At 46.5% G+C, this 25677-nt stretch overlaps 1 protein-coding gene across 1 annotated transcript in view; it reads left to right on the top strand.

Moving 5' to 3' along the window:
* Positions 1–25677, top strand: part of EPAS1 (endothelial PAS domain protein 1) — a 91172-nt gene that overhangs the window by 53777 nt on the left and 11718 nt on the right. The window contains exons 3-7 of the mRNA XM_043918103.1: positions 6248–6399; positions 6814–6898; positions 10312–10430; positions 10519–10724; positions 20321–20427. Of these exons, the coding sequence (XP_043774038.1) occupies positions 6248–6399; positions 6814–6898; positions 10312–10430; positions 10519–10724; positions 20321–20427 (669 nt within the window). The remainder of the gene's footprint in view (positions 1–6247; positions 6400–6813; positions 6899–10311; positions 10431–10518; positions 10725–20320; positions 20428–25677) is intronic.

Here is a 25677-nt window from a genome sequence, read left to right as displayed (position 1 = left end):
ATCAAAAAAATAATAATAATAAAAATTTAAAAAAAAAACTGGCTATGATCAAGTAAATAGATTGATATGTATAGGCTTTTGGGGGAAAATGATATAAATGAAAACCCAGTGTAAACCCTTACTGTCCTCTTACTACCTTCTAGCAATTTCTAGCAAAATGCAGAGTCGCCAAGCCTTACTAAGTCAAAATAAACCACAGATCCATGATTGAAGCATTTCTAACAAAGGTGAGCGTCGATGTTGGCTCCCTTTATGATAGGAAATAGCTGGTTGCATACCTCAGAGTTCAAAAGGCTAAAAAAGACCAGGTTTTGCTTTAGAAAAGTTTCTTCTTTACTTAGTAACACGTTTCCCTTTGATTTTCACAGTAGGCTGTTCTGTGTGGGAATGTTGGAGAGGAAACCTCAGCGCTGAGAAATTCAGGCTGGGAGTCTCGGCAGCCGATTGAGATTTGTATCACAGGAAGCAAACTGAAACAATAGCTTTATGATATTAGCTTCCACGCTGGGCTGAGAACAGAACACATTCTGACGGGAACATCAGTGGAAATGCCACTTGATTGTCTTAAATCCTCTTTCAAGAGGAGCCCCACAAACTGTACGCAAATGAGGGTCACTCCTGCATTTGAAGGACCTTCAACAGCAGTAAATATGCAAAATTGGCTTTTCACTATGAAATCGATGTTTGGCTCCCCCCCCCCACACACACTCGTGAGGAAAAAATCAAATTCATTTTACACAAGAGCTAGAGATCAATGTGAAGCAAGATTTCTAAGACAAATGTCAGGCTTATGATTAATTCATTGGCATTTGCTTAGTGAAGCCATCGCTGTTAATAAGAGATGATGATTTCCTCATCTCTAGACTACCACGGGGAAGGCATTAAAATGTGAGACAAGTGATTTTAGCTTTTTGCCATGACCTTTCCACGCAGGAAAAAGTGAGACGCAAAGGTAAAATTGTGGGGGCAGCTATGGTTTCTGGTGCCTTCTTATGCCCCTCTTTCAGACTTCTTTTCCCAGGTGTTCACCCCTGCTTTCTTTCTGTCTCACCGTCTTGTCCCACCCACCCTCCAAACCAAGGCCTCTTTCCGTCCTGTTGGAGAAGAGCTGAAAGGTTGATTCGTGCCGGGATCTTGATCGCTGAGAGCCCCTAGTCATTCCCTTAGCTTAGATTTGATAAGTCTGGTCCGTCAGCGGGTGTTTGCTGCCCCAGCCCTGTGCCGTGTTTTATGAGGGGTCATACAGAGAGGTGAGACAGGACAGTAAGGCACGTACAGGCCAAAGAAATGCATGTCTAATGGTGGACTTTCAAGGCCCTTTGGGAGGCCCACAGGTCAGATAAAACACAGTGCCCTCTGCCAAAGATGCGAGGGTAACCTCAGCCTACTACCTGGTGATGGTGGCGTTTCAACGTGGGACTGATGGCCAGATAAGCCATTCAAAAACAGTTTCCTCGTGGCTTGACTGGGCTGCTTTTGCAGTCAGCACATCCAGGGCCCACTGGAGTCATGGGTCTCTGGGCCCAGGAGAGCCCGAGGGAAAGAACCAGTGTAAAAGGGAAGCCCCTTCGATGATAACTACGGGGTGACTACCCGCCAAGCACATATGCCCCGGGAGGATCACATCAGAGTGGTCTGGAGACCAGTCAGAACACTCGGAACTTCTCAGAGTAGGAACAGAGGGAAAATAACCCTGGTGCCCTGCGCAGCAGCACCTGTGACGGCCTGGCCCCAGGGGCCCGGCCGGGAGCGTCTGCCCCACCGCTGCCTGCTCACCCCAGATGCCCAGCTCCTGCTGCCCCCACCACCCCCGCCCCGGGTCCAACCCCACCCAGGCGGTGCTGCCTGAAGGAAATGCACGGTGCTCCGGAAAAAGTGCTCCGAAACCTCAGCCCGCGCATATCCTGGCTGTGGGGAGTCATCAAAGCCTGTTTACCGGGGCTATTTTTAGCTTGAAAGAATCTTGTTGTGCTCTCGGTTGCACTGTATTGAGTCTCTGCAGAGTGCCTCTGATCTGCATGACCCACTCCTCTTCTTGGGGGTCAGACCCTGAAGGGTCCTGGGAAGCAAGTAACTGAGACCCGGAGCCCAGGGCTATTTAAAGAGTCTGCTGAGGGTTTATCAAGCACCTACTGTGTGCTCCTCTTCACTGGGCACTGAGGATTTCTTCCGGATTGTTGTGCAACTTTACAGCTGCTTATCTGTCTTTTCCCCGCTGGTCTGTAGATTCCTCTGCGGAAAGGATGCTCTTACACCTGACTTTCCCGAGGACAGGGCTGAGCACCCAGTAAGTGACACTTGTTGACAGGTGGCCTGGCTTCATGCCCAGCATGGGGCAGACATGTGGCAGGAGTGTGATAGCTGCATTGTGGGCGAGTGAATTGTCTGTGTGCCTAGCACTGAGTCAGAGATTAGTGATCCCCTCAGGAGACCTGATGCTCCCATGAGAGAGGAAAAGGGAAAGGCAGAGGCGTCTTCAGCCAGGTGATGTGCCTGGAGCCCCAGCCCCTGGAGTAAAGCGCTGCCTCCGGCCCCCAGCCTCTACCCTCAGCTCCAAGCTGACAGCAAGCTGGCCAGGTTCCGTCTGAAGTCCCCAGGAGGACAGGCAGGTGCTGCGGGAGCAAATGGTTCCACAGAGGAAAGAGGCCCTGTTGTTTCCAGGTCCCCATGGGGCTGGCCTGCTGGCTTCCTGGTCCCCCAGCCATTGTGACTTCAGTCCCAAGATGCTCTGTTTCCACTCGTGGGCTCTGTGCGCCCCTCTCCCTCCCTCCCGGAGTCCAGCTGGCCAGCTGTTGTAGCCAATTTCACCACCTCCTGGAAGCAAGTGTACTGGGCACAGATGGAAACCAGTTTGGCTGTGCTGGAACTGTTGAAAACAGGAAACTTTAAGCAGAACTATTTCCTCTGGGCCTGGCTAACCCAAATCAGGTTGTCTTGGGATGACTCCAGATTTTGAAGTCAGGGTTGCCACTGAGATCAAAGAAATTGAAGAGAAGAAAAATCTTTTCACTAGGCCAGGAATCACAGGACTGGCCTCTGCTGTCTGGAGAAGGCGCTCACCTGTCTAGTGTGATTTTTAACAGTGCTGAAAGTCTCTTCTTATGTCCCCCAAATAGGTCACCACTTGCCAAAACATGTTGATTTTCCCAGCATTGCTTCTAAGTCACTTCAGTCATGTCCGACTCTGTGCAACCCCATAGACGGCAGCCCACCAGGCTCCGTCCCTCGGATTCTCCAGGCAAGAACACTGGAGTGGGTTGCCATTTACTTCTCCAATGCATGAAAGTGAAAAGTGAAAGTGAAGTCGCTCAGTGATGTCCAACTCCTAGCGACCCCATGGACTGCAGCCTACCAGGCTCCTCTGTCCATGGGATTTTCCAGGCAAGAGTTCTGGAGTGGGGTGCCATTGCCTTCTCCGTTTCCCAGCATTAGAGTGGCTTATAGAACTTGAAGTTAAGGCAGTGATGGTCTCCACCTGTGGTCACCAGCATTCACATCATATGAGAATTTGTTAGAAAAGCAGATTCTCAGCCCCCAACCTGCCTGAGTGCATGCTCACTCAATCGTGTCTGACTCTGTGACCCCCTTGACTGTAGCCCGCTGGACTCCTCTGTCCATGGGATTTCCCAGGCAAAAATACTAGAATAGGTTGCCATTTCCTCCTTCAGGGGATCTTCCCAACTCAGGGACTGAAGCTGTGTCTCCTGCATTGGCAGGTGGATTCTTCACCACTGAGCCGCCCGGGAAGCCCTGCCCCCAACCTGAGACCTACTGAGTCAGGAACACTGCTCACAGGGCCCATCCGGGGCTGGCTGTACGACTCTGTGTGACTCTGCGGTCCCCTGGGGACTTCCACCATTAGAAGGGCCCTGGGCATGCTTTGATGTTTCAGTGAGAGATCCCACATTTTTACTTTGCTCTGGTCTCAGAAATCCTTGTTTTAGCAAGTCCTCTAATGGTCCTGGTGCTTGCTCCACTTTGAAAGCACTAGGTCAAGTCGTGGTCTCTTCTGAAGCCCCTGTTTAAATTTAGGTATTAACCAGGAGTATGAATATTGGCCGCAGCACCCCCCACACCTAGAACTCTGGTTCATTATCATCAGTTCGGCTAACCAGTTGGTTGGCAGGGACCCTAAGCAGGGATCAGGTGTGGGCATGTGTGTGGTAAAAAGGCCATTCCCAGTCTCCCATCCCATAGGCTAGCTGCCTGAATCAGGGTATGAAGATGAAAGAATTTCCCTCATTTTGTTCTACCATTTTATCAAAACACAGGGAAGTCACTAGGATACACTCTGTATGGCCCAGCTCTTGGCTCTGAAGGGTGGCCTGTCCCTGGACAGCATCAGTGACCCTGGCACATTCACTGATGCTGTGTCCTTAAGGTGGCTGGTCCCCAGGGGTGCCACTGAAGCCCCTTGGTAGGAACATCTCCTAATTTGGACTTGTTCTTCTGGAGGAATAACAGTGTATGGCCCAGAGCTTAAATTTAGGGGCTTAAGGGAAAAGAGAATCAAATAAATCCAGTGCCCTTGCAGGAAGTCCCTTGAACCTTATTGCACAGCATCCACATGTCTCTTGCCAAGTGGCCCATAAATTCAATTGCATTTTACATTCCCTCCAATAGACTCAGTTTGAATGACTTGTTTTTTAGTTAAGTGAATATTAACTTTCATAAGTGACAAATTATTCTATGATCCTCTCGTTCTGTAAATTAGGGTAAGCATACTTGACTTGATGTTTGTAGTGGATGAATACAAGTTTTTATAAGTAAATGTATGTTTGGAGTTAAACAATGAGCTAGGAGAAGCAGGGCTGAACTAAAGTCTGTGGTCTGAGCGATAACAACCAAGGGTCTGGGGCCTGAGAGCTTTATTCGCTGGGGCCAGAGCTGAGGCCACATTTTGGAGACAGCAGAGGTCTACTTGATAGGCCAGGGCCCCCCAAAGTGGTTGGGGAGAGGATGCCTTTCTCGATTGCCCCTAGCAACCACCTCCACAGCCTGCCACTAACACAGCAGCCTCCTCCTGTGGCTTCACACCTCTGATCCTCACTCTCTCCAAATCATCTTGCATGCCATTGCTGGATGAATCTCCCCAAAGCAATGGTCTGAGATGCCGCTCCTCCAGGCCATTGGACTCACGAGTCTAGTCGATGAGCCTGGGGCACAGACCCTCCTTCTGCCGGGTGGGCCTGTTCTCATCTTTGGACAGCTCCTTCCAGGCTCTGCCTCCTCCATGCTTTCCAGTGTCTGCCCAAGCCAGTAGGCCCAGAAAGTCCTACTTTCATTTAACAGAGTGAGATCCTTGCTTTTCATGAGTCTCTTCAAATGCCTTTCTTTGAACAGTTGTCTGTGACCACCTCAAAGCGACCCCCTCTTCCTGGGAACCCTTCCGCACTGTCTGTATTCCTCTTGGGCGCCCACCTCTGTCACCCTGAACTTTTTACTTAGATTTGTGGTTTGCTGTACCACCCAGCCCCCATTCAGGTTCTGAGCAATTTGAAGACAGTGACAGTGTTGTAGAAGGAGCCAGAGAGGGAGAGAATTTATGCTAGTTGGTATGTTTTAGGCATTGTCCATACTTACCTAATCCTCACAAGAGATGGGAATTATTACCTCCATTTAGCTGACGAGGAAACTGATATTCAAAGAGGTTTTCAGTTACTCTTTGTTATGTCAGTTAGCGCCATAACCTAATAGGAGGAATAAAGTCAGTGGTTATTTGACTCCAGAGCCAATGAATGGTTAGGAGTGTGGCTTCTGGATTCAGCTGCCTGAGTCCACAACCTTTATAGCCTTGGGCAAATGACTTAATCTCTCTGGGCCTCATCTGTAAGATAAGACAAAAAAGTAGGGCCTACCCCACAGGTGTTTTGAAGATTACATAGCATTCTCAGTGATAGGCTGGTATGTTGTCATTGCTCAACATCCATTAGGGAAAATGACAGTCCTGACTACTCCTGTAACTGCCTTGACGTCGGTGACCCCACTGCTGCCAGTACCACAAGTACGGTGCCACAGCTGTTCTGCCCGTGAAGCCCCCAGCAGGGGGTCCTCCGTGCAGGGGTGCTCATCAGATGCCTGCTCCTTGGGCATGTGGCGGACACTTAGGTGGTTGGTGGTGTGCGTTTCCAGAAAAATCCATCTGATGCCTTTGAGCCATCCCTGGAAGACACCCATCCACACCAGTCACATCTGCTTTAACCCCACATTGATGCAAACTGTTCAATCCCACCCCCTGTCTTTCCAGTTTGCTCTGAAAATGAATCTGAAGCCGACGCTGACCAGCAGATGGACAACTTGTACCTGAAAGCCTTGGAGGGTTTCATTGCCGTGGTGACCCAAGATGGTGACATGATCTTTCTGTCGGAGAACATCAGCAAGTTCATGGGACTCACACAGGTGACACCCTCCTCGGGCTCCTTCAGAAAGGGAAAATGTTTCCATTTGGGGGTAGAAATTAGTGGAAGATTCTGATCACCTCCCTCCTGACCTTTTCCTGCATGCACCCACCCTCCTCCTCTCTGATCTCAAGCCTCAAACCTTAGAAATAACTTAGAGCCCCTGGCATTGGGCTAGCATTGCCAGTGGCCATCCTGGCAGACAGCTCTGCCAACTGGATTGCAGACCCACCCTTGTCAGTCATGTCTGTCATGACCTCTATTACACCTGTGTGTCTGTGGATCTGCCGAGTGGAATATGAGAAGATCTGACTCAGCCTCCTCCCTCTCTCCAAACCTGAAAGGGGGCCCAGCTTCCTCTCGGAGACTTCTTCACTGTCAGGAATAATGAGCCCAACCTTGTTTTTTGAAACAGGTAGAGTTAACAGGACACAGTATCTTTGACTTCACTCATCCCTGTGACCATGAGGAGATCCGTGAGAACTTGAGTCTCAAAAATGGTAAGGTATTCTTGGGTGTGTTTCTTTCTTTCTTAATACTACATGGGGAAGGAACCTGTCTCCCCTTTGTGTACTAACGTAGGACGGATAGATCATGGCCATCACGATCCAGAAAAAACAGACACCCATAGAAAATCCAACAGGACTTTGGAGATGAGATCAAGGGCCCTGGAAGGACTAGTACTCAGTACCTAGGACTGAGTACCTAGTACTCAGAATTATCTTTTGCTGGCTCTTGTGGTGCCTGAGATCAGACTCCTAGGGCACTCCTGTGGGTTAGGACACCATCTCCAGGAGGTTTCATCACTCATGCTGAGTGTCCAGCATCTTTTCCGAATGACACCATCCAAACCAATCAGCTTGTCTGTGCCAAAATGTTCATGGGAACTGTTGCAGCTGTCCATGTGATGGTTGTGTAACAGACTGCCCAAACATAGTGGGTTAAACAGTCCTTTTATTGTCTCTCATGATTCAGTGGGTTCTATGGGTGGTTCTTATGCTCCATGTGATGTAGGGGGCTCAACCCAATGGGATAAGCATAGGGTTCACCCACACTCTGGGACCTTGTGGCGGTAACTAGAGGCTGGAGCTCTCTGTCACTCCATAAGGTATCGGAGCCTCTTCCTCTCCACATGGTCTCTCCAGGGTAGCCAAACTTCTTATTCTTATATTCTTAGCTCCCTTTTGGGGAGCTAGCTCCCCGAAAGTGCAAAAGTAGAAGCTGCCAGAAGCCCTCTGAAGGCTTAGTCCTGAAACTGGTACAGCACCACGCTTTGGTTAAAGTGAGTTACAGACCTGGCCCATTCACTGTGGGAGGGGGCTATACAAGGCCCTAAATACTGTGAAATGTGGCTCACTGGGGCCACCTTTAGAGACTTGCTACCATCGGGGCCAAGGAAGGAGTCTGGTCCCCCGGTAATAAAACATGGAACAGGTGGTTTTGATGGAGAAAGTTTAAAAGGTCTTGTGCACCACACTCTTACCTGCGGGGGCTCCAGCAGGTGCCAGGGGATGGAAGGGCCGAAACAAACAGAAAGCATTTTTCAGGGACAGTCAGAGCTGGCTGCTTCATCTCTTGTAACTGGGGACAGCCGCGCAAAAGCTCTAATGGACATATTGTCAAGTGGACAGAAGCTTTAAGAAGAAGGGAACTCAATGACTTTCGAGGTCCCTTCTGAACCTGAGAGTCAGTCTCTGCCCTGGACAGACTGTACCGAGTCTAACATCCCTTTTTACAGCTCTCACCTGTCACTGACATGGAGCGTGTACTTATCCAGCCTGAATGGCAGAGGCAAGGCAGTAGTATCACCCTACAAGGTTTTGCTCTTATTATCACACATGCTGAAAAAGCACACATTTCATTCGCCTACTTCTACCCATGTTACCAACTGAGCCTGCAGAGTGCAGGATTCCCACCACCTCCCCGACCCCACCACCCCGTCCTCCCCCAGCCCCTCTGCTTTCCCTCCTGAAGGCCACCTGGCTCTGGTCAGGCACAGGCTGGGGAGCTCTCGGGGCTGTTCACTGTCTTCTCTGTGTTGAGAAAGTCTTGTTTAGTTCTGTGAGAAAAAGGCTACCAGATCTTCTGAATCCCTTTCTAAAACAGGCACTGGAAGCCTGAGAAAACCCCAACGTCCCTTATTTCTTCTCTACTCTGGAAACCCTTGGGTTCTCGGTCTCAGTTCAACCTCTGACCCTAGTCTTAGTCTGATCATACAACTTGAACCAAGCCCCTTCATTGCTCTGTTCCTGGGAATCTTTCTCTTCAAAGTGACAGTGTTGGACCAGGCAAAGTCTAGGACCTTTCACTCTCCAGGGCTGTGACTCAGCATGACTCTGCTCTGTTGATCTGAGTTGAACGTTAGGTCTCTCGGTCCCTGTGTTGAGGACTTGAGATCAAAATCAGTGACTCATCAAGGCTTTGAAGGTGCCGACCTGAGTGGACTCGTGATCTATAAGCAAAGGGTTAGTGTGATCACCCAGAGGCAGATAAGGCTGTGAGGCTGCTTGTGGAAAGCTTTGAAGGCCGGCAACTGAGCCTTGAACTTCTTCCTGTAGACAGAGGGGGCTGTTGGAATTTTTTGAGCAGAGATAGGGGTAATCTGATTGGAGCTGTGTTCAGAGAGATTAACCAAATGACAGGATGGGGAAAATCCCGATGTTAACAGGTTAGGAGACTATAACCATAACCCATGCAAGAGCCACAAATGAGTCCCTCCTGCCCACTGCTCCATAGCACCTGAGCTGGTCCTGGTAGTGTGTCCAGACCCCAAGATACAAGAATGTCTCATGATGTACAAATGCCACCTATGGAAGCCAGAATTGTGAAAAACATCATTGAGTATGGGAGAGATGATTTTGTGATTGTGATGGGGAGGAATACCCTCTCATAAGAAAAAGAAAAAGATTCACCATCTGGTCTGTTACTTAGTGGCCTCTCATTTGAGGTTTATGACAGATTAAAAAGTGCCACAACCCATTTGACACAGCGATTTGGGGCTGTGTCACTCAAGCCACTGACCCCTGGGGGTTTCAGTCCTGAGGCTATGCCCAGAGGAAGGATGTGACTATTAGAAACAAGGCTCTGGGTTGTTCTGAGATGCTGGGTAGTGGGGCGGGAGTGTACCTTGGAAGGTCCAGAATGGCAGAATTTAGACATGGACAGGGGGACACCTCTAGGGTTTACTGCATTCATCACTTTTCTTTTTTTCAGTGGGAGAAGTCCTGAGTGGGCAGGTTATTTGGAGACCATAAGGAAGGAAGCAATCTTGTTTGTCTTGGTGATTTTTTAAATTCTGACCGAGAAGGGATATGATCCATACTGAGTTAATCCTCAAGGTGAACTTGCTCACCACAGGAGATTTGGACCAGCGGTGTTCCATGAGCCTTGACCTGTGTCACTTTGGGAAGGGAGCACATGGTGTGGGATCCTGAACGTAGCCACTGTGGGTTAACAGTAGGGCATGGGAGGGACAGGAATGGGGAAAAGACAGGGGCATCTAAGGGAAATTTCCCACCTGAGAGGCTTATCCCCTTGGAGCGATTGTGATCTTGCTTGGATGATCCTTTTGGAATTCCTTCTATGGGGCCCACCCAGGGGAGAGGTTTGCTGAGATCATGGCTGATGGTCACTCATCGCCTGACCACTCTGCGCTGTGAGGTGCGGTGGGAAATAAAACAGTGGAATAGCCCCAACCCTTCAGGAGCTCACCCTGCAGGGGAGACAGGCTGGAGATGAGGGAGCCTTGATCCACAGCCAAGACAGCACAGAGCGCTCTGGGCAGGCTACGGGTGCTCACAGCAGCTCCTCAGCGATCACACACAGACACACACACACCCCCCTGAAAAACTGCCCTGCTTCTGACTACAAACAGAGCTAACTTCAGCTGGCTCTGCTTATGTTCTCCATCCAGGCTCTGGTTTTGGGAAGAAAAGCAAAGACATGTCCACAGAGCGGGACTTCTTCATGAGGATGAAGTGCACGGTCACCAACAGAGGCCGCACGGTCAACCTCAAGTCAGCCACCTGGAAGGTAGGACGTCAGTTCTGGGTTTGGAGTCCCGGGGTGCCCTCCACCCCGCCCCCGACCCCATGTCTGACCCTCCGCGGCTGGTCTCCAGGTCTTGCACTGCACGGGCCAGGTGAAGGTCTACAACAACTGCCCCCCTCACAGCAGTCTCTGCGGCTGCAAGGAGCCGCTGCTGTCCTGCCTCATCATCATGTGTGAGCCGATCCAGCACCCGTCCCACATGGACATCCCACTGGACAGCAAGACCTTCCTGAGCCGCCACAGTATGGACATGAAGTTCACCTACTGCGACGACAGGTGGGGCCCGGCGGGGAGCGTGTGTGCGCATGCGCGTGTGGTGTCTGTGGTCAGGGGGCGGGTCCGCGGCAGACATGTTGTGTTGTTGGGGGCAGGTCACAGTTTCATCCCGCCAGTGCTGGTAAGGGTCATACTGGACTGTCCCCTGTTGTCACCCCAGAGCTGTTCTAGAGTGCAGCTGTTGTCGTGGATGGAGGTGGTGTGTACATCTTCCTCCACACGTGTGTGTGTGTGTGAGAGAGAGAGAGAGAGACTCCTAGATCTCCAAGCTTCTCTCCACTCCGCTTCCTGGGAAAAGAAGGTCTAGAGGTCTCTCCATTGGCACAGCCAGTGCCGAGGCCCGCTGGGAGCCTGGAAGCTGCCCTGTAGTCACGTGACTCCTGTGTGTTCTCTTCCATTAGTGAGCTCTTTCCTCAGCCTCTGCTCCTCCTATGTCCTCCGTTCCAGCCAGTGTCCAGCCCCGGTTGGAAAGCTTTTTGATGAAGGAAACTAAGTCAGACTCCAATCCCTGAAGCCAGGCCCAACTGGAAAATTCTCTTACGGGAGAGTATAGTGGTTAAGAGCCTTAATGCAGTGAGATGGCCTAAGTTCCAATCCGATAGGAAGTGTTCAGTATTAGCTATGATTCCCACCCTAAATTATTTCTTTATTAAAGTAGTTGAAAGAGTACCCAAGGCTATACATGTAATCCATGTCACTCTAGTTTTAGCTCAAGGTGAGGATCGAAACAGGTAGGGAAAAGGTCAGAGTTGTCATGGGAGGGGCGGGCAGAACAGCTCTGACTCCTCCCCACTGCCTGGCCTCTGCCCTCCCCTCTGTGCCGGGACATTGGAGATGTGGGCAGATCAGGAGGTAGAAGAAGCAAGGATGCCATGGGCAATGGCTGCCATCAGGGAGGCAGGGACAGGCCAGGGGCTGAGCTGGGCCCGGCAGGCCCGGCCCAAGGAGATGCCCCTGCCACCCGCCATCTAGTGCATGATGGGGTGGGCCCTTGGGGATCTCCCCACCCGACTCCCGCTTTCAGCAGTGTCCAGAGTCACTATGTTTGTCCAGAGTCACAGTTCTGGGAGCAGCTCTTTGCTGCGGCAGGCACTCCACTCTCACCTTTTAGCTTTCTCCAGAAACCCTGAGATTGTGGCTTCCCCTTCTCTAAAATGCATACTTACTCCCTCCTGTTTCACAGGATCACTGTAAGATGAGTGATGGCCATGGAAGCACTTTGAAAAGCACAAAGCCCCTCACTGATGGAGGTTTTTTGTTCCTGCTGGCGTCTTGCTCCCTGCCCTTGTCCTCCCCTGAAGCTTGTCTCCCTGCTAAACTCTAAGGGGCCGAAACCACTTCTGGAGATATGTAGAGGCTGGGGGCCTGGAAGGAGGAGAGGCCAGCAGGAAACTGCCTCACCTTCCCAGCCAGCAGGAAGCCACAGACCCCAGGAGGGAGCTCCTGCTTAGCAGCCCCCAGGCCCACCCACCTTCCTCTCCTCTGCTGGATGTCCCAGGGGTGCAGATTTCTTCATGGATGGGGCTCTACTTTCCAGGCTCTGCCGAGCCTGTCTCCCCTGATTCTGGACTGACCTGGTGTTTGCTGCTGCCACTCCTTAGAACTGGGCTCCAAGACAGATTTAAGAACTCTGGTGAAAGTGCCCTAGAGTCATTCCTGTCCCCTAGTTCTGACCACCATAGCGCTGGATTCAAGGCTGTTGCAGGTAGTGGGTGGTTTGAGATGTAGAAAGAAGTGCTCTAATCTCATAGGGAGAAAATATCCCATATGAAGACTATGTCCTGGAACTTTGGCACAGCCAGCAGTTATTATGGTTATTCATGTTGTCATTATTGTGATATGAGGATAATTAGAGAGAAAGACTATTGCAAAGGCAGGCACCCAAGAAATCCGTGCTGTGTAAGGTTATTTATCAGATGTAGTCTTTGTATTCAAAGAACCCTTCTGGGCAGAAGATACAGTTTTGTAATGTGCACAGCCCTAATGTGACCCCAGAAGCACTGGGAAAACCCTACTGTCCTAGAAAATAACTTCTCATCCCTAGATAACAGGAAAGAAGAAATTTTTAAATGCTAAGACTTTGATCCTTGTTAAAGTGAAGGGAAAATTCCTCTGGAAAGAGTAATTTGAAGTTATTCCTCACTCTTTACCATGTTTTGAATGAATTTCAGGTCATTTCCTGAAAGCTTCTAATCTTTGGATGAAAGGAAGAAGGGGCAATAACATGAGGAATTGGGGGCCTAAGAATGTGGAAGACCCTCCTCCCAGAAAGGAGAGGGACCCTGCACTGACTTCTTAGTTTGCTTCAGGTCTGGTAGGCAGAGTTGATCCTGACTTGAAGGAACCTGTGATTTAGGGCTTTGTGACTCAAGAGTGTGGAGGGTGATATTACTTGTAAGGTTTGCTGGATATAGTGCACTTTCAGCAAAATCTTGTCTTTCAAAAACCTAATTACATGGGCCAAACTCTGAATTCAATGGTGCTGGAGAGATGGATGCAGAGGCATTTAAAGACACAGAAGGCTGTGCCACACATAAGTTGTGTTTAACGGATTAGGAGATTAGTTCACAAGGGCACAGACATGGCTTAGACGTTTATAAAGTGACTATTTTAAGTCCTTAACACCTATGTGTTACTTCTCAGTTGCTTTGATGAGGACTAGGATTTTTTGGTTTTGGTAGCTTATCTTGTTTTTACTTTTTGTATTGGGATGGGGAAAGGTATACACACATTCATGCTTGCTCTCTCACAGGTATGCACGCACGTGTGCGCACACACACACACACACACACACACACACACACACAACTCTTCCAAGATCAGTGCTTCAAAAACCAACACTTACATAGGGTGACCATTTCATTTTAATCAGGGAATTCACTAGAGTTAATGACATCTGGCACACATGAGAGGCTGTGATTTCCCACAAAGGGATTCTTTTTCCAGTGGGAAAGTTAGAAAGAATCTGGTGAAAATGTAAGGCAATTAGAATACACAAAATCACTTTTAAGGTTGTTTGGTACTTTTTCTTAGTTGTATTGAGACCACAGGCATAATCAAACAAACAAACAAAAAAAGGATCATGGAGAAAAAGAGAAGGGAGAAGAAAGGGAGCAGGAAAGTGAGAAGTAAAATAGAAAAAAGAGTAATCTTGTACTTAACTCTCAGGTTTCCAAAATCCGTTGAACCAGAAGCAACTTGTCCTGAAAGATCTGAAATTGAATAAAGGAATGCAAATGGTTCAAAATGCATTCATCCTGCTTCTCTTAATAGTGAGTCAAGACCATACCAAGCCCTGTATTATCTGAAACAGCAAATATTGTTAGAAGAGAATTCCATGACAGTTTATGTCAGTCACATTTATTTGTATATACAATCAATTGCTCTCAATGGAGACAGTAAAACTGAGCAGCAAGTTTAAAGAAGAATATCCTGATTATCAGTGTAATGGATGAACTTGTCTCCATTCACAATTCAAATAGTTTCCTAAAATGAGCAGCCAATTAATGAAGTGTTATTTATTGAACATCTACTATGTATCTAACTCAGTGCCAGAGACTGATTATATCAAAGAAGGAAAGAGATAATTCTTGATCTCCAAAAGTCTGGAGTTGGAGACATGAGTTCATTAAGAACCATTCACCCAAAAGGAAGGCAAAAGTTGTTGCCAAGTTTAACTTCAAGATGGGGTGGTTCTTAAATTCACATGGAGGCGCCATCTAGTGGAAAAAGAAAATAACTCTGAAAGAAGCCAAGTCATCAGGGAGAGCAGGGCAAATCTGTAATACACAAAATCCCGCTGTGACTTTGTGTGTTTTATGAGTCTTTTTGTATCTTAGAAATAAATTATAAAAGCAAATTATGTGGATAATAGAAGTATCAGTGGGGAGAAAGTTATCATAACAGTAAAATTTTCAGATTAACAAAGAGGGTCATGTAATTTTTATTTTTTAAATTAATTTGTGCTTTTATTGGAGGATAATTGCTTTACAGAATTTTGTTGTTTTCTGTCAAACCTCAACATGAATCAGCCATAGGTATACATACATCCTCTCCCCTTTGAAACTCCCTCCCGTCTCCCTCCCCGTCCCACCCCTCTAGGTTGATACAGAGCCCCTGTTTGAGTTTCCTGAGCCACACAGCAAATTCCCCTTGGCTCTCTATTTTACAAATGGTAATGTAAGTTTCCATGTTACTCTTTCCATACATCTCACCCTCTCCCCTGTCCCCATGTCCATAAGTCTATTCTCTATGTCTGTTTCTCCACTGCTGCCCTGTAAATAAATTCTTCAGTACCATCCACTCAGCTTTGATTTCAGTTAGCATATATTTCAGCTCTAAAATTCTACTTCATTCTTTTTTTTCCATTTATTTTTATTAGTTGGAGGCTAATTACTTTACAATAGTGTAGTGGTTTCTGCCATACATTGACATGAATCAGCCATGGATTTACGTGTGTTCCCCATCCCGATCCCGCCTCCCTCTCCATCCCATCCCTAAAGAATCTGAGGGCAACCCCTTTTTGTCACTGAATTAGGGCAACATAGGATGTAATAATACCAGAAGTTACAGTTTAGTGAATTAAGATGCCTACATTTCAAATTCTGTGGGTCAGATTTATAATTAACTCTTTTTCTACAAAGAAGTTGGGAATGGTAATGATAAAAGTGAGGGATAGTTGAGAATCTTTAAGAGACTGTCAGTAAAATTATAGCAAGCCATGAGATGTAAAACACACACACATCAAAACACCTGAAAAGTGATAGTGTTAATGCCCAAGAAGAAAATAGACTGACTTTGGGCAAATTAATAGTAAAAAATTATACAGTTTCATTGCATACTGAGATACATTTAACAAATTATTTTACTTTTTTTTTTAGAGGCTAGGTAGCATCTTTAAATGCAAAGTGATCTTTTAGCCTAATATGTTACATATCATTTTTAGTTTCATAGTCTGTTCTAAATATTTTTGCAAACATAGTAGTCTTTCTCTACCGATCGTATGTAGCAGGGTATATATAATGTGTTTTTTAAGCCCCTGAGTTTAGAAGACACTTGAAATGTTCTCCTTGTGCATCTATGTCTCTTCCAAACAATGTTCTTAAATCAGTCCTAAGAAGGACTGAGCATATTTATGAGAAATGCTCGTATATCATCCTGTCTAATCTGTTCAAAATATTCCTTGGAAGAAGCAGCTCTTTGGAATTTATTTCCAAGTGTGATAGACCTCATAATTCAAAATTTATTCATCTGCATGATTTGCTTCTCTCTTGCTACAATTCAAGGCAACTTTCCCCTTCCTGCTTGTGGGTTTCAAGGTAATGAAAGGCCGTTGCGGCATTTGGTGTCACTCAGAGTCAGTTCAGGATTGAACCAGGGCTACCCTCCTATGTACACTATGTATATATTCACCCCACCTGTAACACGTAACACTGACAGGATGCAAATTAATTATCTGTTAACTACAGAGCCAGTTGGATATTCACTTAACCATGTACTATTGGAGGAAAACACAAGGCAAGAGTGTTGTTTAAAGCAAAGAGAATCTGGATTGAAATACATTAAAACAAATGACATTGAAATCTGTGGTAGTGAATAGTCTGGAAATTAGTCTGCATTAAGGAAATGCAGTTTCAAAGCTAAAAAAAAAAAAAGCACATACAGGAACCAAAATGAGGTGAACCCAGTATTACTTCAGAGAGGCCATGGCCAGAGGAGGGAAGGAAAGAAAGCAGACCTGAATAGAAGGATGGTTTTATTAGCAAAGGCATTCTTTCAAAAACAAATAGGTGGTTATGAAGTACTTAAAACTTTCATCCTCTCAAATAGTTTAAATACTCTTCTAACCATCTTGTTTACATGATTAATTTACTGAGCAAATTCTGTGCCCGTGTAGGGAATGAGTAAAACCTGCAGCCAGACCTTGTTTGACTCCAGGCGTGGCGTGTGAAGCAGGGAGCTCGCTGCCCCATTGCTCGTGGGCGGCCGAGCCGGCTCAGGCCCACACTGTTTCTTCTGCCTTCAAAGTCACACGGCCCTGACCCTGCTACCACGAGAGAGTCCATGTCTTCCCAGCGCTCAGCCACGCTGTGGAAAGGGCCTCACAGCATGAAGGGTAGAGAGCAATGAATGACCAGTAACTGTCGTTTTATGCTGTGAGGCAAACCTGACTCTGAAATTCAGACAGCCCAGCTTTCTGACCCACATATTAACTTGGGGCGACACTAACTTCAGATTTTAACTATCGTTCTTTCCCTCTCCATTTTCTAGTTTCTTTTCTTCTCTCTTCCTCCTGCCTCTGCCTCCTGTGGCTGCCTGTCAATGTCTATGTCTCTCTCCTGGCCTCATCCTCGGTCCGGTTCTCTTCCTACTCTATTATTAAAAAGGAACCTCTGTGCTTTTTCACTTCTGAAGTCTGGTGAATTAAGCCCCTTTACATGTCCCTCTTCTCTACAAACAGAACAGCCATACTGAATTGACTTTTGAAATTTATGGGTGACCCCAAAATGACTTTTTCCCCCCTCCAGAGAGTCAGGGACCCTTAATTAGAAAGAAAAAAAAAAAGTTCCCCTGCCTCTGATGAAGAGAGCAGATGAAATTATGTTATCACAGCCCAGCTCTGGAGACTTCCCTGGGACAGAGGGAAATGAGCAGGGAGGACCCTTGTGTGCCGCGGAGGCTGACCCTGTAAACAAACCGGGTTCGTTAGCCTCCCTGCTGGCGTCGGCGTGCCTGCCGAAGGAGGGCAACGACCATTAGCTTTGAGTTGGGGTTTCCTGGTTTTGTGAAGTTCAACCACTCGAATGTTCTTCAATTGTGTTTGGAGTATGTGTATTTCCCAGTTTTTATAGTCGTCTGTTTAAAGGCATGAAGAAGGAGACGTTAAATATTTATTTTAGTTGACAAGATAAATGAAGGCTGCTACTGGGAAGAGAGCTGGCAATCCTGAAGTTGAGCCCTTGTTTGTCCACTTCCAAAACATGCCCATTGTGTCCCCTGAATGGATAGTATACTAATTAGATCGGAAAATATTTTATTTGAGGTTGATTATAATAAACATTTACTTTGAGCATTTTAAAGATTCTAATCTTGAAAGAAAATGTAGTCTCTTCATGGATTAGAATCAGACTTTCCCAGGACAGCCTCATTTTTGAGGGTCTCTAGGAAATCTACAACTAGTGCAGGCTCAGAAGTAGTTTTTGTGGCAAACTGGTGAGCCTACCATTGTCAGCCAACCCATTGTCAGCACAGCCTACGGGTGCAATTCTGACTCCCAGGCTAAGCCTGAAAGACATGGAACCCATCAGAAAAGCTACTTGGCTGTAGGAAAGGAAGCGCCAGCTCTGTTCAACCATCTCCTTCTCCCTGAATCTCCACTCTGGCTAAGGTGCCATTGGCAGTCCCAGAGTTGGGCCACTGAGGAACATGTCTGTTGCTGATGGCTTCAAAGACCTCTCTGCTCAGGGCCAAGTGAGGGGACAGGTCCTCCCCATCTGAAACCAGTTGGCTGATGCAAGTGAACTGCTGAAATCTCACGGGAGAAATCTCTGCGGGCCTAAATCAGCTGAGACCTAAGCATCTCAGCTTTGCCGTGTTGCCTGTTATTTGACAAAGCCTTTCACCCCCAAGTCTCACTTAGGCAGAAAATTTGCCTCTTCTCTGCCCACTTCAACAGCAGACACACCTTGGGGAATGGAGGAAGGATGGACTCTATACCACGAGGGCTGCGCTGAAGGCTGTGTGTGTGCATTGTCATGCACCAAGATAGGTGGTTGTGTTCTAGGAAGAAAAGCGGGTTGTTGGTGCCCAGGATCCTTAGCAGTGCTGGCTTAGACAGGGCTCTGATTGTACTTTAGGCCCCCAGAGAAAATCGTTCTGTTGGTCGGCTGCTGTGGCATTTACTGAGCACTCGTTGTCGCGGAGGCCAAAGGAGAACGTGGTCCCTGAATTCAGGGTTGGCAGCCTAGGATGTGGACAGAAGAATACATAATTTCTTGTGATACTGTGTTCACTGATTAGGCTCAAGAAGGGGGACTTGGAGAAAGCTCAGTGAAAAAGATGCAGTTTTGAACTGGCCCTGTCATCATCAGGGCTCGGAGAAAGAAGGCCCCGAGGCTCTGCAGCAAGCCTAGCTTTGCCAGCAATGGAAACTGGGAGGAAGGGGATATACCAGAGCAGGAGACATGGCATGCTGCCGATCAGCTGCAAATTAAACTGCTTGGAAGATGGAGATAAGACTGGGGGAACTTGGAAGTTAGGCAGAGTTTATTTCCTCTGGATGTGGCTGGTGATAGGTGAGCTGGAGATGCTTGTAGAGGGGAGGGACAGAACAGAAATAATATTCTAGGATGATTTAGTCTGACCTATACAAAACCCCAGTGGAGTGGGAGAGAGGAGTATAGACGGGAGACCTAGGAGTCACAGCTTCTGCTTTCCTCTCCATGTCGTGCATCTCCAGCATGGACAGGTGACCGGGCCAGGCTCCAGAAGCCATGTGTTCCAAAACAGAGCTTGTAATGATGAGGAGATAGCATCACTTCTAGCTCGTGATAGGCTAAGTAAACAAGACAGCAAGCCCATTAGAAAAAATGTAAGAGAACAAAGATTATGAGAAATATGTTTAGGTATGACGTGGGAAAGCGGCTTATCTGTGGTTCTTGGGTAGGGCTTTGTTTATTTTAATGATTCCTGTGCCGAGCAGAGGGTTCTTGGAAAGGTACCTGATTCTACATGCTTCTCCACATCTGCCTTTTCTCTGCCCACTTCCCATCAAAAGCAGACACTGTACAGGGCCCAGCCAAGCCCTGTCCTTTCAGAGCTGCCTATTTATCAGAGTGTTAACAAAGGGGCACATTTCTAGAGCTATAATTTCATATTTGTTCCTCTCGGCACCTTATGCCCTCCCTCCTGTCCTTGAGGTAGGGAGGGACAAATTGGAGAACCCACAGTGGCACACCTGATGTCTAAGAGGTATCAGGTCACCAGGCAGGACCTAAGGGGTGAAGACTTGAGCACAGACCAGCTTCTGCTGCCCGGGTTCCTCTTGCCCCATGGTTAACACACAAGCAAAGGCCACCTCTGGGCTTTTCTAACTCAGGATCGCATAATTTTCACTTTTCATTTATAATGACTTCTACTAGAATAAGCTTGAATAATCAGGAGGTTCCCATTTTTATTCTTGCTCTGTCCCCAGACACTTGTGTAAACATCAAGTAAATTGTCTGCCATCTCTGCATTTCTGCTCACTTGTCTACAAAAACTAGGAGTTAGGGGGCTGATGAGAGCCCCTTCCACTGGTCACTGGAGAATATGCATGTGTGTCTGTCTAGGTGTGAGAGTTAGGGAACCCTTAGATAGCTGTTTTTCCTTCTTCTCCAAACACAATTCAGGAAAGGCAAGAAGAGTGAGGTTCAGTAGACCCATAGTTGCAAGTTGATCACCATATTTTTGTTTGTTTGGATGAATGATATGACCAGGAAGTTTGAAGTGTGTTTCACTGAATGTGTGTATTTGACTTACATTCTGGATATAGGTCCTTGCACCCCGTTCATATTCATATGATCTCCCCACCTTGCTTTTTCTTTTTTTTAATTTAGAATCACAGAACTGGTCGGCTACCACCCTGAAGAGCTACTTGGCCGCTCAGCCTATGAGTTCTACCATGCACTGGACTCAGAGAACATGACCAAAAGCCACCAGAACTGTAAGTTCCAGGAGTACACCCATACATCTGTGGAATCTGGCCTTGAGTGAAATGTGACTGGTGAGAAGGAAGAAAATCCAATCACTTTTGTCACAGGGCCCACTGTCTTGTGTGACAGACACGACTCATGTCCTCAGGAAAGTTAGAAAACCAAAATTGCCACCAGCCTATATGGCATGTTGATGCAAATAGGATAAGGGGACCAACACACCAACGCATATTGCCTAGAGAATGGAGGGTGGGCTGAATCTCATTCCCCCCTTACCACCTCCACTGGGCACATTTCTGCAGTTAATAGACTGCAAAAATTTATGGAACAGCCCCATAGAGTGTGATCAGCTTGGGTAATATGCTTTAGATGCAAGTACATCCATTCAGAGAAGAAGAGGGCTGAGACAGTTCAGGAAAAGAGAGGAAGGGCACGTTAGTTGAACTTGAAGGATGAGGGAACATTGGGGTAAACAGAGGTGCAGGTTGTACAGTACCAACTTACTAGATTAGTTGAGATAGGCCATGGTTTTCCAAGAGCTTGCTTGCTGAATCAGGAGAACTCAGTTGGATGAGAATGTCCAGGCAACCCAATAATGGCATGTGGAAATTGTGCCTTGCAGCTTACAAAAAAAACCTGAATTATGAAAGGATTCTAGAGCAAGGTTGTCCAAAAGAACTTTTTGCAGTGGAAATGTTCTTCCTCTGCAGAGTCCATGCAAAAACCTTTGCAGTATTTGAAATATGTGTAATGCAACTGAAGAACTGAATTTTTTAATTTTAGTTTTAATTAACTTTAAGTAGCCATACTTGGCTAATGGCTACCATATTAGACAGAGCAGTTCTACTGCATTTCAGTTGACCTTAGTCCCAGTTAAGTCTTCTCATTTGCAAATGATCCAAGACAATTTTCTTGAATCCATACAGCCTATCAGCATGCAAGGTCTATGGGTCCATAACCCTGTACTTGGCCTGTGCTGTGCTTAGTCGCTCAGTCATGTCCAGCTCTTTGTGACGCTCTGGACTGTAGCCCGCCAGGCTCCTCTGTCCATGGGGATTCTCCAGGCAAGAATACTGGAGTGGGTTGCCATACCCTCCTCACTTGGCCTACTGGGGGAGATAGAAATGTATAGGATTGATCTCTACCCTAAAGGACCTCATTTCTGAGGGAGACGGAGGGCTACGTGTTCCCGGGAGCCAGTTGGCTGGTACCTTCAGCCTCAGTATCTAGCACAGTGTTTGGTACTGTATAGGCACTAAGTGAATAATAAACTCAAGGGCAAAAACTATATTTTGGAAAGAATGCTTCAAAAATGTGCCCCCAGTGCAGATGGAGGTGCTGAGAGGATTACAGAAGGACTTAAAATGGGTTAGTCTGAGAAGATTCCCAATGGTCCTGCTGGTCTTGGAATCCAAGGATTAGAGTGGCTTGGAGTGGCAATGAAGAAAATGGAAATGCAGCTATTTCCCCATTGCTCCTAAATCCATCCATCTATCCCGAGGTTAGGACAGCTGAGGTTCAGAGCAGCTAACAGGTCAGCAGCCCATAAACTGTACAGAAGCACAGTTACTGTTCTCTCAAACAGTAAGATCTTCTCTAATTGGTTTCTTTGCTTCATCCTCATGGCTTTAGTGTTCAATCTGACAGTGCAGCAGGGCCCCTAATGATATCTCAAAGATGTTTCTCATTGTGGTCTCTGGCAAAAAAGAAAAAAAATCCAAAATCCGTATTCCACATTCAGGGACACAGGGATGGGGGAGGGAGGTGGACGTGCCATGGACGTGACCCAGCGCTAACCTGCCCCAGTTTGAAACTGTAGGATGTGGCACCAGCCTCCACTCTGGGATTCCCCTTGCTTTTCTGATCCATAGCGGTTCCAGCTCCCTAAGTTGTCCTGATACTGGTACTGGGAGACCTGGCTCTGGCCCAGCTTACCCACTGATTCCCTAGTGCTTGGCTTTCTGGGGTTTCCCTCCTCTATATGTAAAACTGCAGAAAAGCCTAACTTTCCTTATCAGCCAAGGGTGAGTCAAAGTAGGGACACTAGCAAATGTTTCTGAGAATTCTTGCAGGACAGCACTGGACTGTATCTTCTGGGGTGGGAAAGGGGAGGAAGCTACTGTCAAAAAGAACAAAAATGATGACTTCTCAGTAGGCCTATGAAAGGGTTTTTTTCCTTCTCTTAGAAAAGCTTTGATCCTCAAAAAAGGTCTGGGGTAAAATATTGTCATACTAGTTTAGTTTTCTGCCAAATCCAAGGGCAGTATGGTGCTTTTCATTGACTCTGTGTTTTTAAGCTTTAGGCACACTTAAAGATAATTCACAGACCAAATATAAATCACAGGTTCCCTTCTTTACCTGATGGAGCCAAGCAAAGCAGCTCTGAGTTTGGAGGCCTCTACCCAATCAGCCTGAACCCACAAAAGGAAATCTGCATGGGTTGCCTGGAAATTGGGTTAATGCCAGCTAAACAGAAGCAACTATTTCTGTCTCTCTTTCCCCCTCTCTTTTTTTAAAACTTTTTATTTTATATTGGAGTATAGCCGATTAATAATGTTGTGATAATTTCAGGTAGACAGCAAAGAGACTCAACCATACATATACATGTATCCGTTCTCACCCGAAACTCCCCTCCCATCCAGGCTGCCACATAACTGAGTAGAGTTCCATGTGCTATATAGTTCTTTTCCTCTTTCTCTTTCAATCTTTCCATCTATCTCAATCTGTTTCTCTGTTTGTCTGACTCTGTCTCTCTCTTTCTCATTGAGTTTATCCAGATAAAGTTGCACCACAGACCCACGCTCATACTATGGAATAGTTGGAGTCCCAGGCTTGAGGCTGGTCCAGGGTTACACACCAGCATCCCGAATTTAGGCATGTATGTGTATCTTAGCCTGTGAAGGTTTACCATTGAAATTGCTGGGGAAGTTCAAGCCTCATACCAGATTTAGATAATTGAAAGCCATCATTTGCAAATGGATTAGTAGTTTATACATTTGTTACCCTTGGAGGGTAAGGGTTTGGGGGGGGCGCTGATTTCTCTTTGTTGTGTGAGGACAGTATGTGCTCTTAGGAAAACAAGATTAAGGCCATAAAAAGCCTATCTACCAAGTAGCAGGCCCCTCACCCAGGCTGGCATTAATGAGCAGATGATTAGAAAGCTGGTGTAATTATATGCTATTGACAGAGCAGGCCCTTGCCTGCAGTCGCTAGAAATGCAGTTAAAAACCTTTGCTCACTGCACTGTTTAATCAAAAAGAATAAGAGCCCTGAATCTTGTCTGTATTAAGAACAAGTTAATAAGTTAATAAATAAGTTCACTCCAGGCACTTGAAATTGTGCAAGAATCATGTCGCTAGAGCAAGGGAGCCTCAGTGGGGCAGATAAAGGGAGATGAGGGAAGACAGAGTTATTTCTTTGGCCAAGGGGTCCATGATGATTTAGGACAGCAGCAACCACCAATTCAGTCTTCCCAGTGAAGTGTCGCCCAGGGGAATGTAGTAGGAGGGCACCATACTGCGGGCCACAAAGGCTGTCTCATAGCCCAGACTGTTGTCCTGTGTGATGTAAAGCAGGTCACAATCCCTCTGGCCTTAGTTTCCTCATGTTAAAAATAAATAAATAATATCTGTCTTCCCTACAGCACAGGATTTTATTTAAAAGATTAGACGATGCTGATATAACCACTTTGGAAAGTAACTTGGCAGTATCTAATAAAGGAAAGGTGTACTTAACCATATGACCTGCCCACTGCACCCCTAGCTACACCCACACTGTATGTCCATACAAAGATTTGTACATAAATGTTCATAGCACCTTTATTCATCATAACCAAAAACTGAAAACAACTCAAACATCCATTGAAAGGTGAACGGATAAACTAATAATGGTATCTCTGTGCAGTGGAACATTACTCAGCAATTAAAAAGGGGGCAAGCCAGAAATATCTACAACTTGAGGGTTCTGGGAAACATGTTAGGTAAAAAGAAGGCAGATGCAAAACAGCGCATGCTCTTGTATGATTCCACTTCCATGCAAATGGAGAGAAGATGATTTCAATATATCGTTAACAGAGAACAGATCAGTGGTTGCCTGGGACTGGGGTAGAGCAATGGGGATTGACTGTTAAGAGGTATAAGAAATTTGGGAGGTTGGATAAGGGAAAGTTCTTTGATTGTAGTGACTGTTAACAAGGGTCAGTACATTCATCAAAACATGTATGCTTAAAATGGATGCATTTTCTATTGGTGGTCATGGCGCAAGCAGTAAAAAATCTGCCTGCGAATGCAGAAGACATAAGAGACTCAGGTTCAATCCCTGGGTCATGAAGATCCCCTGGAGGAGGGCATGGCAACCCACTCCAGTATTCTTGTCTAGAGAACCCCACGGACAGAGGAGTCTGGCAGGCTATGGTCCATAGGGTCACAAAGAATCAAACACAACTGAAGCAACTTAGCACACAAAGTTGATTTTTTTAAAAAGTACAAACCAAACCAGAAAAAAAACTTAGATTAGGAGTCTTCAGTTTGGGCTACAGTCCTGTACTAGTTCCACTGAGGGGGCCTTTTAGCAAATAATTCAGTATTTCTAAGCCTCAGTTTCTTCAGATGAAAACCAGGAATATTAATAATCAGTTTATGGTGTTACTGTACAGTAAGTTAGGTGGTGCTGACACTAATCCTGTGGATGCTTTAGGGGCCAAGCACTGTTCTAATTCCTTTGCAGAAATGAATTTATCTTATGAGATGGTTTTGAACCCTGCAAAGCACTATACACATGTAAGTTATAGTGCTTCCTATATCTTGGAAGTGCTTATTAGATTTCTGAACAGGGTGACATGTGCCAAGAAAAACATAAATGTAAAAGGATTACAAGCAGCATTAGTGTGAACCAAGCTGTATTCCTCAGTCGCACAGGAGTGGTGAATGGGGAGTGGTTCAGGTGCCTACAAGGAAAGCTGGAGAGATGCTCTGTGTTTACAGAATGTCCGCATGTTCTCACATTAGGCTCCTCAAGACATTATCTGTAGATGTGTCCTGTAGATGCGGCAGGGCCTGAGCACTGTACATGTTAGTAACTGTGGGGCAGAGGTGCTTGTTCCTTCACAGCATTTGTCAGTGACATTCAGCCAGCATTTTTTTTTTTTTTCAGCCAGCATTTTTATACCTGCTACCATGTGGGCAGATTTGGTCCTCAGTACAAACAGCTGTGGGATACTGGGTACTAATAATAACTATTATCATTACTGTTAATTATTATCA

This window comes from Cervus elaphus, chromosome 11 (assembly GCF_910594005.1).
Source record: "Cervus elaphus chromosome 11, mCerEla1.1, whole genome shotgun sequence".
NCBI lineage: Eukaryota > Metazoa > Chordata > Mammalia > Artiodactyla > Cervidae > Cervus > Cervus elaphus.
Note: the sequence above shows the minus strand (reverse complement) of the source record. Positions and strands in the feature narration are given on the sequence as shown.